At 39.4% G+C, this 11,671-nt stretch overlaps 1 protein-coding gene across 2 annotated transcripts in view; it reads left to right on the top strand.

Moving 5' to 3' along the window:
- The first annotated feature begins 1,507 nt into the window (after positions 1-1,507).
- Positions 1,508-11,671, top strand: part of LOC135470004 (palmitoyltransferase ZDHHC21-like) — a 49,576-nt gene continuing 39,412 nt past the window's right edge. For both annotated transcript variants that reach the window (XM_064748685.1, XM_064748684.1), the window contains exons 1-7: positions 1,508-1,598; positions 3,536-3,854; positions 5,870-5,968; positions 6,236-6,341; positions 7,236-7,374; positions 9,191-9,307; positions 10,847-10,896. In XM_064748685.1, coding sequence (XP_064604755.1) covers positions 3,617-3,854; positions 5,870-5,968; positions 6,236-6,341; positions 7,236-7,374; positions 9,191-9,307; positions 10,847-10,896 — 749 coding nt within the window. In that variant the 5' untranslated portion in view covers positions 1,508-1,598; positions 3,536-3,616. The remainder of the gene's footprint in view (positions 1,599-3,535; positions 3,855-5,869; positions 5,969-6,235; positions 6,342-7,235; positions 7,375-9,190; positions 9,308-10,846; positions 10,897-11,671) is intronic.

The following is an 11,671-nucleotide window of genomic DNA, read 5'->3' as shown; positions in this document are numbered from 1 at the left end:
ATTTTTTTTAATCCCGCCAGGCGGAGCTGGTGTGAGCATCAAAGGATTTTATTTATTTATTTATTTATTTATTTGATTGGTGTTTTATGCCGCACTCAAGAATATTTCACTTATACGACGCGAGCCCGGGGGGAAACCCACGACCATCCGCAGGGTGTAGCCTGATCTTCGCACGTATGGCCGGAGACCAGCATGAGCTGTACTTGATCTCACGGTGATCGCAATCGTGACAGGCTCCTGGGTCATTACGCTGCGCTAGCGCGCTAACCAAACTGGGCCACGGAGGCCCCAGCATCAAAGGATGTGGAGTTGCTAGTATATCATTTTCTATATAGGCCTACTGTGACATTGTTCGGTCTTTGATGCGAATGTCATGTATGTTTTTATTTATTTATTTGTTTATGTATTAATTGCTGCTTTACGCTGTACTCAATAATATTTCCCTTGTACGACTGCGGCCTTATGGTAGGAGGAAACCAAATAGAGCTAGGGGTCAATGGGGACCATCGACCATCCGCAGGCTGCTGGCAAAACTTATCGGAGAGACAGGCAGCATGATCAATGAGCTGGGCTTCAACTCACAGCGACCTGAACGTTATTTGCAGGCTGTTAGCCTAATCGTACGACAGGAATCCCCTACAGGCCGTTTTATCGAAGCACACTTTCGCATGCAGACACTGACATTATATCATAACTTTCTTTGACAGAGTATTTTTCGTTCGACCTTGTTTATAAACTGCCTAGGCGACTGTTGTGGTCAGCTGCTTTGGTGTGTTATGTCCCCAGGAATAGTAAAGTGCCGGGTGGTGTTTGTGTCTGTAATATCCAATATTTTACTAGATAGCTGTTTTGTGATGCAAGCCTTCCAATAGTTTAATTGACAACTGGCTGACTGAAATTGACATATCCGGCCGTCTGTGGTACACTGTGGCCTGACAAAATCCAGTACTATATATCATCCCGAATCCTTTGACACACAGACGGACAGACAAAGCAACTTACAAAACTGCTTGACACCAAGCATTGGCGTTAAACGACAAAAAAAAAACAAAAAACAAATCGGCATAGGCCTCATTAAATCAAATAAATCTATGGTTGGCCATAACTTCTGTACCCAAAAACGAGCAGTTAAAGTCGCATAGAAATGAAGTGGTCATCTGGAGAAAGCCAATGAAAAGTTAAGTAGGCCCATGTTTACATATTTATCTACATTTGTATGCAATCGAATGTACGAATTGTAAGCTTTATGAACCATACGGCTAGTGCAAAGGTAAGCTTACTCTGACGTCACACACCTTTTTTTATCTTTATTTTCGCCAACAGGTGAATTTTTCAAGAACAGTTTTTAATTAATCCTTTACTCGTGGGTAATAATAGGTATTCCAACGTAAACATTTATCCCAAAACACCGCGACTCCGAATGCATTGCCAGATCAAGGCAGAGAATCGCGTAGAAACCCAAGCTGTCGCAAAATTTTACCCGGGGATAATATTTGGCGGGTCATTCGTTGACAGCGCCTGTAGAAGCTGCGCTTCCGGGGACCGATGTTAGTCAGAAATGACCGAGAAAAATAACATTTGACTCTTTGTGACAGCTTGTAAGTTAAACTTTGTCATTGTCCATGTTTTTGGCGTTGTTTATTTCGGTGACAAGTCTGTGTGTTCTAAATACGATGTAGGACCAGAGTGTCAATCTTTGCATGTTGTTGTTGTTGTTAGGATGCAAACATTGAAACAGGCACACGGAAACACTAGCGCTGGGTACTTGTATTTATTTATTTATCAGATTGGTGTTTGACGCCTTACTCAAGAATATCATTAAGCCATCATTATGGTGGGAGGAAGCCGAGCAGATCGGGGGGAAACCCACGTCCATCCGCAGGTTGTGATCCTTCCCACTGGACTTCAACTCACAGCGACCGCATTGGTGAGAGGCTCTGAGTTATTAGGTTGCGCTAGCGCGGTAACCAACTGAGCCACGGAGGCCCTGGGTATTTGCAGGCCTAAGCGTGTATGGTAGCACTCAGCGAATATAAGCATCTTGTTACCTTGTGCCTATGTGGAACAAGCATATTGCCAGTTCACAGCTTGTTATGAACTCATGTCGTATTTTTCCAGTAGGCCTAATGCATTGATTCATGCTTAGGAAAATAATATGGTGTGATGATTTTCATAAATTTTGACCTTTTAGCCCAGTTTTAAATAATTCTAAAATTCTCACACTTATACACAGTGTGATGCAGGATAGCACAGTTCTAGGGCAGCCCTTAGCCACAACTGCTCCGAGGGTTACTGATTTAGAGTAGATACCATTGTCGCAAATTCTACCCGGTTCAAAGCCACCCGCACCTTTCAATTTAGGCTTGATGTTTCTACAACTTTGCTCTGTGAGACGCAGAAACACCGGTGAAGCTTGCTCCTTAATCATATTTTCCCCACATCACCGCTGTAACTCACTAGAAACGAAATATCTCCCACTTGTTCACCCAAACAGATCACCAGTCACCATGTTGTCATCATTACAATTCATGAATCGCCATGTTCAGTGTGATAGTGGATGCGTACTTAGATAAATATCCTGTACCGTGAATGGAAGTTGATTTCATTAAGTGACAACATATGGTGCCCAGTTTTACTAAGAATACATGCAGGGACACCCAGAGCATTAACTTATCGGAGCGTTCTAGCAGTGTCAGTAACTTGCCAAAGGTCTGTGGTTTATCCCAAGCACTCTTGTTTCCTCCACCAATAAATCTGATCACCATCATATAATTGAAAAATTCATGAGTATTGATACGATGTTAAGAACAATCAAATAAATAAATATTTTTATTGTGTATGAACTTCAGGGCTAAATAGAAATAATACCAGTTTAATTGTATAAGTTTACAATTAAACTAATTTTACCTCAAAAGTTCCCTCAGTAAATAGTAGAACACCTACTGAATGGAAAACCGGTTAAGGAATTTCGATCTTTGGACCATGGATAACTGTTACTGAAAAATTTCATAATATAGACAACAGTCATTTCCGTTTTCTGTCAGTTCAAGGCCAGCTCTACTTGACTTAAGATGGTCTTCCAGCAACCTGTAGATGGTTGTGGATTTCCCCTGGCCTCTACCCCTTTTCCTTCCATCATAATGCTAACCGTCTTTGCATGGTTGAAACATTCTTGAGTATATTATGACACCCATCAGATAAATGTTTATTTGTTTATTTGATTGGTGTTTTACACCGTACTCATGTATACATATTTCACTTATAAGATGGCGGCCAGCATTATGGTAGGGGGAAGCCGAGCAGAGCTCAGGGGAATCCCACGACCATCCACAGGATGCTGCAGACCTTCCAACATACATCATGTAAATAATAAATAAACATCATTTCCAGTTGGACAGTTCTTTGTTCATTAGGCATGAAGTTTTTCATCTACTCAGATATACTTATGCATACCTTGAAATGTTGAATTGTAAACATGTTTATTTTACTGGCATTTACTGTATGGCTACTTATTCTTTTGCCTTTTATTCTGCAGCACTGGCATGTGGTGACAGTTCACTTATGTGATACAGACAGGAGTGACTGTTCTTAACTCTGCAGAGTCCTCCCCAGCATTATGATCCCCACTTTAATGAACGTGGTTAAGCCACCTCCTCACACCAGTGACTACTCCACCAGTATCTCTGTCACAAAGCTCCCCATCTTTGGTAGAATTCACTTTGTCAGAGACCGAGAAGGAATAACATGTGTTTCTATAACAGCTCTTTACTGGCTGTACGGGACATTCGCCACCCTGTACTTCATTTTACTTCCGCAGTACAGAGAGGGCATTGTAAGCCCTGGGTTCATACTGGGTAAGTATCCCTATTCTGACTGTAATGGTTTTAAAAAAATCACAATGAATAACACTATTTAACCCCTTTAAGTGAAGAGTCATCGGCATTTTCCATAACATTTTCCCCGATGTGACGTGATAATATTTTCGTGTGACGATGAATCAAGCAGATATGAACTCGAGTACGGCCGTTGTACGAGAATGGTGTCATGCACATCAGAAAGTACGACGTCACGTTTGGCTATAGGTCATTGATGGGTGCAGGTGTTTTGTATGGCTCTGCCTGGTTTCCTCCCACCATAATGCTGGCCGCCGTTGTAGCAGTGAAATATTCTTGAGTACGGCGTAAAACACCAATCAAATAAATAAATAAATAAAATATGGAGTATATGATGTGCTGCAACATAATAAAAGTACTGAAAAACTTCCCAGCTTTCCTCTTGGGGCGTCAAAAATTTAAACTACAGTTTTTTTAAGGCCCCAGTGGTTAGTCAGGAAAATAAGTACCCTGGTCCTGTGTTTCCAGTTTGTACTTCGATGATGTCATTTTCAAAAAATTTCTGAGCATGGACAGGAAATGTGCATGAAATGGAGGGGTTAATATTAAGAAATACAAAATATACCCAAAAAATGATAATAAAAAAAAGGATGCTTATCATTTCCTTATAATTATAGATATATATATATACTCTTATATATAGCTTTTTGTGTATCCTTTACGATAAATGACCTAAATTTTGCATGTGAGTTACTGTCGCTTGGTTTTGCACGATCTGAGTGAGTGGCAAGATGACAGAAGAGAGTGATAAGTCCCTCGCTCATTTCATTACCCTGCATGGCACTTAGCAGCTCTGGTTGCTGACCCTCGCCACATGGGGTCAATTCACTGACAGTGAGGTGTGTAGGTCTCCCGACATGTACATCTCTAAATATACCCATGATTGAAATCAAAGATAGTGATGACAGGTGATCTCTATTACAAACCTGAATTCCAGACATTGTCTGAAATAATGAGGAATGAGGAATGTACATGCACAATGTTTCACTAGAAATGAAATATCTCCCACTTGTTCACCCAAACAGATCGCCAGAAATATCTATTCGTGTCCACGTAATTCCAATTTAGTGTGTCAGTCTACACACACATTTTGTTTCTTCACACCAGTGAACGAATAGTGTGCAGCTTGTTAGAACTCTTTGGTGCGACGAAAGTAGCTTTGTACAGGGACTGTAGTAAAGCAGAGAGGGCTTCATAGCAGAGACGAAAGTAGCTTTGTACAGGGACTGTAGTAAAGACAGCGGAGAGCGCTTCATAGCAGAGACGAAAGTAGACTTGTACAGGGACTGTAGTAAAGACAGCGGAGAGCGCTTCATAGCAGAGACGAAAGTAGCTTTGTACAGGGACTGTAGTAAAGACAGCAGAGAGCGCTTCATAGCAGAGACGAAAGTAGCTTTGTACAGGGACTGTAGTAAAGACAGCGGAGAGCACTTCATAGCAGTTGGATTGGTCCAAGCTCTCGGCAATATTATCAGCCTTCCAAAATGGATGAATAAGAAACTAGGAAATAGGAAACACTTGAGAAAGTCCCTACATGTATGAGTAGAGGATTGGCTTCTGTAGGACTTTGTAACTGTTGTATACATTGTCTGATCTATTATACTAACGATGATTACTTTGTGTCATACCCCAATGCGTCCAATAAAAGGGAAAGCATTGTTAAGCAAAATGTTGTGGTGGTATCAGAAAAAGTAGTGCATGTATTGAGCTCAGTTTTGGCATACATATAGAGCACTGCAACATGCGGGGGATGTTACATCGCTGATGCGCTGTCTGCATATGAATTGCAGTAAATTACCAAATTCTGGACTTCATTTCTTTGTGTATTAAACTGTAGAATTTTTCGCTCATGTGTCTCCTACAGGGAAGCTCTTTGCCTAGCTACGAAATTTAAGTTTTTTCTTCAATTGTTCAACTGTTGTAGAGGTTAGGTCTTTAATCCTTGTATTTATTGTCTGTTTTCCCTTTGGTTTCAGTATACATGTGTGTGTCAGCTGGCACTATCATCTCCTTATTCCGAGCAGCCACGCTTAACCCTGGCAGAGTACCACTTGTCACAGATCTGGAAGCTGGAGGTAGCACTGCCATCTAATCTTGTACCTCAGATAAAATCATTGACATTTAACCACTCAAAAACACATGTAGAGAGTTGATATTTGTAAATGCTGGAGTTAAGATTTCTATGTATTTGGAAGAGTTAAAGAGGATGATTGTGCTTTAGTACAATTTTAGACTGATATTTACCTGTAAAGAATTATGTTTTGGGGGGAGGAGGGTGTACATTCTAGTCAATATGGTATATCTAGATGTACTCCATTGACATTCTTTTTCTCTGTTTGAAGCTGATTGGACACCATGCCATGTGTGTAATAGGCCCCGCCCACCGCAGGCTCATCACTGTCGCCGCTGTCAACAGTGTGTGCTCCGGATGGATCATCATTGTCCATGGTAAGCCTTCCATTCTCGCATCTACAAATCATAACTTTCTGCTATTTATATCAGTCTATTGCAAGTCCTGATATTGTGCTATTACATGTCCTGACATTTTGCTGTTACAATGTTCTGACATTTTGCTGTTACAAAGTCCTGACATTTTGCTAATACAAGTCCTGACATTAAGCTGTTACAAGTCCTGAGATTTGTCATTACAAGTCCTGACATTTTACCATTACAAGTCCTGTTGTTTTGCTATTACAAGTCCTGACATTTTGTCATTACAAGTCCTGACATTTTGTCATTACAAAACCTGATGTTTTGCTTTTACAAGTCCTGACATTTGTCATTACAAGTCCTGACATTTTGCCATTACAAGTCCTGACATTTTGTCATTACAAATCCTGTTGTTTTGCTATTACAAGTCCTGACATTTTGTCATTACAAGTCCTGACATTTTGTCATTGCAAGTCCTGACATTTGTCATTACAAGTCCTGAATTTTGGCTGTTACAAGTCCTGAATTTTGGCTGTTAAAAGTCAAAGCGATCTGGTTTTGCAATTCACATTGTAATCAGGTGAATGCGGTGGTGTGAGAATAAAGCGTTTGTGTCGGTGATGATAGATCTGGAGTTCAATCTCGTCACACCTAAGACGACTTGTAAGCTAAACTTTGTCTTATCTAACACAGTGGCTTGGCTCTCAGCACAAGAGGAATCAGCTAGTGCTGGTTGACCTGCTACAAAAATACACCTTTGTGATATGGCCAAAATAGTGTTGAAAGCAATGTTTTTCCTATTACATGATATGTAAGAGCTATAGAAATGTGTTTTATACTTAATGTAAAAGAATGCTTATCTAGTACAGGAGAATGATTTTTTTTTTTTTTTGTTGCAACTTTCTGTTTCAGGATAAACAATTGTGTAGGAGAGGAGAACCACTATATGTTCATCTTGCTGATCGCCTTTGCCTTTCTCCTTGGATTTCTCACTTTTATTTTATGTATGCTCCATTTTTGGGTTTACCCTAAATGCCAGCTGTGTGATAGAGTAAGTACATTTGATACCCTGTGATATCGTGGTTTTTCAGATATCTACAATGTAGTGAGGTGTTGGTTGCCTCTAAAGCTCTGCATGTTTTCACCTTTACTTCTGGTTGTTTATAGTTTCACATTTCATTTTGGTCCTGCATGGTTTCCTTTTACTTTCCTTTGCATAGTTTCTGTCAGGCTCTTCATGCTTTCACATTTCTGTTTAGCTGTATGTGATTTCCCTTTAGTTCTGGATGTGTTACACTTTTAACGTCAGTTCTGCATAGTTTCATGTTTCCCTTTTAGCTGTACGTGATTTCCCTTTAGTTCTGGATGTGTTACACTTTTAACGTCAGTTCTGCATAGTTTCATGTTTCCCTTTTAGCTGTACCTGGTTTCCCTTTAGTTCTGGATGTTTTACACTTTTAATGTCAGTTCTGCATAGTTTCATGTTTCCTTTTAGCTGTACCTGGTTTCCCTTTAGTTCTGGATGTTTTCCACTTTTACTGTCTGTCCTGCATAGTTTCATGTTCCTTTTGGCTGTGCCTGGTTTCCCTTTAGTTCTGGATGTTTTCCACTGTAACTGTCTGTTCTACATAGTTTCTTGTTTCCTTTTGGCTGTACCTGGTTTCCCTTTAGTTCTGGATGTTTTCTACTTTACTGTCTGTTATGCATAGTTTCATGTTTCCTTTTGGCTGTACCTGGTTTCCCTTTAGTTCTGGATGTTTTCCACTGTTACTGTCTGTTCTGCATAGTTTCATGTTTCCTTTTGGCTGTACCTGGTGTCCCTTTAGTTCTGGATGTTTTCCACTGTTACTGTCTGTTCTGCATAGTTTCATGTTTCCTTTTGGCTGTACCTGGTTTCCCTTTTGTTCTGGATGTTTTCCACTTTTACTGTCTGTCCTGCATAGATTCATGTTTCCTTTTGGCTGTACCTGGTTTCCCTTTAGTTCTGCATGTTTTACACTTTTACTCTCTGTTCTGCATAGTTTCATGTTCCCTATTACTGCCAACAAAAAAGTGTAGTGTAAAAATCAAATCAGATAAATATGTAAACAGTTGCAACCTAAAGCATACAGCTATTCTGATTCCTCAATCTTTTCAACCACTACAGCCACTAATATTTTGAAATATTCTGAAAGAAAAGAATTGGGTTTAGAGGAATAATCTGCAGTTGTTTTTTTTTTAATAGTAACAAATGGATCATTAGTATCTTTAGTAACACAGACAAATCATTTTTGTTTCCTTTTTCATGTTAATTGAAGGTATAAATTTCACTGAAAAAAAAAAAAATGGCCCTGTCTGCACAGTTGGCAGAGCGTCCTCTTCGGGAGCTGTAGATCCAGGGTCAATCCTGGGTCGAGTCACACCTAAGACCTAGAGGAAGTTATAACTTCATGAAGGGGATAGTACAACAACTGGTGCAACAACTGGTTGACGCGTATCAGCATAATGGCACGGGCGGGTCGGCTTACTTACCCTTGGTAAGGCGTCTCAGTGAAGCAGCACTAGATAAAAGAGCAGTGGAAATCCACCCTGCAAGAAGGAGGCACATTACATGCACTCTAAGGATTCCTTCAACTTCATGTGACTGAAAAATTGTTGAGTACGACGTTAAACCACAAGCACTCACTCACTCACTCACTCCACTGTAAAAAGTGCTTTAGTGGTCATATAGGTTGAAGATTTACAGTAGCGGAAACCAGTATACCTGGCCCATTGTCTGCTGGTGGTTGGAAATATCAAAACGGTCAGCAGTGCTCATATGCTCCCTGTAAAAATTTTTCTTCACGTAGTGTTGATACCAAAATAAATTCTTTCATGATCTTTTTCAGGAGGCTTTTTTAATTAAACATAGTATATGGTTTTTATACCTGCTGACTGTGATGGGGGCTGTCATGGCAACAGTCATGTTTTTTATGATGGTTGGTCAACACATCAACCTGGTGCTGGTGAGTTTCTGTTGTGTGTTTTATGATTTCAGTGATGAAGGAACTGTAACTGATCAGGCAATTACCTGGAGAGTATAACACCTCAGTAAAGTTTTCACAATGAATGTCCACAGAATTACCTCCCTTGTCAAACAGCAAAATACCGTAATTCTTCTAAAATTTGGAACAGATATTAGTAGTGTACCAGCCTTTTGGAAAAGTAAAGATAAGAGTATCTTGTTCATTAGCTGGTCTACACATGTGAGGAAAAAGAAACTCAATATTCCTGCTAGATTTACATATATATTGACTACAGTGAGCAGACCAGATGTCCCAAATTGTAGAAGAAATGGGGATGCATCTTAGATGCATGAAATTACAAAAGTAGGATATCCTTTAATGAACAATGAACCACAGCTTATGTTTTTATAGTAACAACTATTTTCTATACAGCAGAATGTAGACAATACCTGACACCCGAAAATGAAAATGGCAGAAATGTTGAGAAATATTAGTTGAAACCAGTCTCAAAAAGAGTTTGTCTGTTGTATTTTAGTAGAGTTCCATTCAAGTTCTACAAGCAGCCAAAAAATTATACGGGATATGTTCTACATATATTCTTGGCTTACCAAAGCAGTTTTCAAAACTAAAAACGATTAATTAGTTTCTATAGAACAGAGCTCAAATGTCCCTTGGGCAGTCTCAATGCTGAATGATTTGCTGGTTTGTTAGGTACCTGATGACGGCTGGTAGTTTACACTGGTTTCCTTCACAAATAATTCTGTCAGTGTCATGATCAGTGAAACAATTTTGAATATGGCAGTAAACACAAAACTCAGAAGACAAAAAAAAAAAGAAAAAGAAATACACACATGAAGCAAACTATATCATCCCTCTTTATTTGCTTTGCGTCAACTTTCGCAAAAGATGTAATGTCACGATAGTTAATTTGACATCTGGGCAGAAAGATTTTAGCAAATTGTAAGACAAATGTCAGGAAATCCCCTATAATTTTGTCTTTTGATGAGGCCTCATTTTTGAGTGGGAGTGGGTGGGGGGGGGGGGGGAGTTTGCAGCGATACAAAGTTAAGAATCTGATGTGATGTAAAGAGTTTGACCGACCAACATGTAGAGCTGTCTGTTGCAACATTGGTCTACTAAATCAAGAATTCTTAGTGAGCAGAACAATAGAATGTTTGTTCTCCAGGTATAAATTCCTTTCACCACATGTGTAGGAACATGGCCTATGTAATTACACATAAAATAATATGTGAAATGTTTTCTTTTATTGCTTAATATGCTGAAGCTGGTCCTCCATTGCCAATAAGTTCAGTATTGACGTCATTTCGGAAACTACCAATCATTGGCGGATAATATGAGGGGTTATTTGAGATATAAAATATGCTTCAGAAAAAATTTTTTTAAAAATTTTCGATACATCTTATTCATTTCCCTTAAAGCCATAACTTTCATTTTAGAGCTCCTATTTATGTATCCCTTGAATCCTTCATATGTTTTCATTGGTTTATGATCCACATATGTTGTCTTGTATGATTTCAGGGCAGAACAACCCTGGATAATCTTCAGGACCCCCATCCTGACCCAGCACAGTAAGTATATCCTGACTTTTGGGCGTTTTATTGGAGTAAAACCCCAATCAAGATAGTTGTGAAAACTGAGATTCATTATTTTTAATAAGATTCGAGACAGAAATGGGGAAACCAGTGATTTTTGTTTGGGTGATTATTATTATTTCCTGAAAATGACAATGGTTACAGTGTGATTACCATACATCTGCAACTTTCGCATTGATAGGAGAAATGGGATCTAACTGACTTGTTCCAGGGCCATGAAGGAGAGAACCGTCTGATAGCTTTGTATTAAAATACAAGCAGCATTGTGAAGCTTAACGACTGTTACCAACGTTGTTGTGATATGAAACAGATCGGTACAGAGACAGCAGCAACAAAAAAAAAAGACAAACAAACACAAGCCACTTTGAAACTGTAATATTGCATGCAGTTCATTCTTTGTTTCTCACATGTATGTATGCCCAGTGCAGTGAAACATGTAGGTGCTGTGACTAGCTGATGAAATCAATCAAGGTGGATATAATTTCTTTCAGTGACATTTAGGAGCTGGTGTAACAAACCAGTATGACTGATTAATTTTGATGAGGATAACAAACTCCTTCAGTTATAGCTGGTGACTTTTGATGCTGCGATGCAAGTTCATTTCAAACTAATGATGTGGGCCAGACTGTGCAATGCAAAATAAGAGTGCAGAAATTTGTAGTGTATCAACAACCTAAAATGTTTGTGTGGCAGTATTAAATCAGTGCTCCTTAACTCTTCAATTCGGAAGCAAATCTGTCCCAATTGCCCG

This window comes from Liolophura sinensis, chromosome 7, assembly GCF_032854445.1.
Source record: "Liolophura sinensis isolate JHLJ2023 chromosome 7, CUHK_Ljap_v2, whole genome shotgun sequence".
NCBI lineage: Eukaryota > Metazoa > Mollusca > Polyplacophora > Chitonida > Chitonidae > Liolophura > Liolophura sinensis.
Note: the sequence above shows the minus strand (reverse complement) of the source record. Positions and strands in the feature narration are given on the sequence as shown.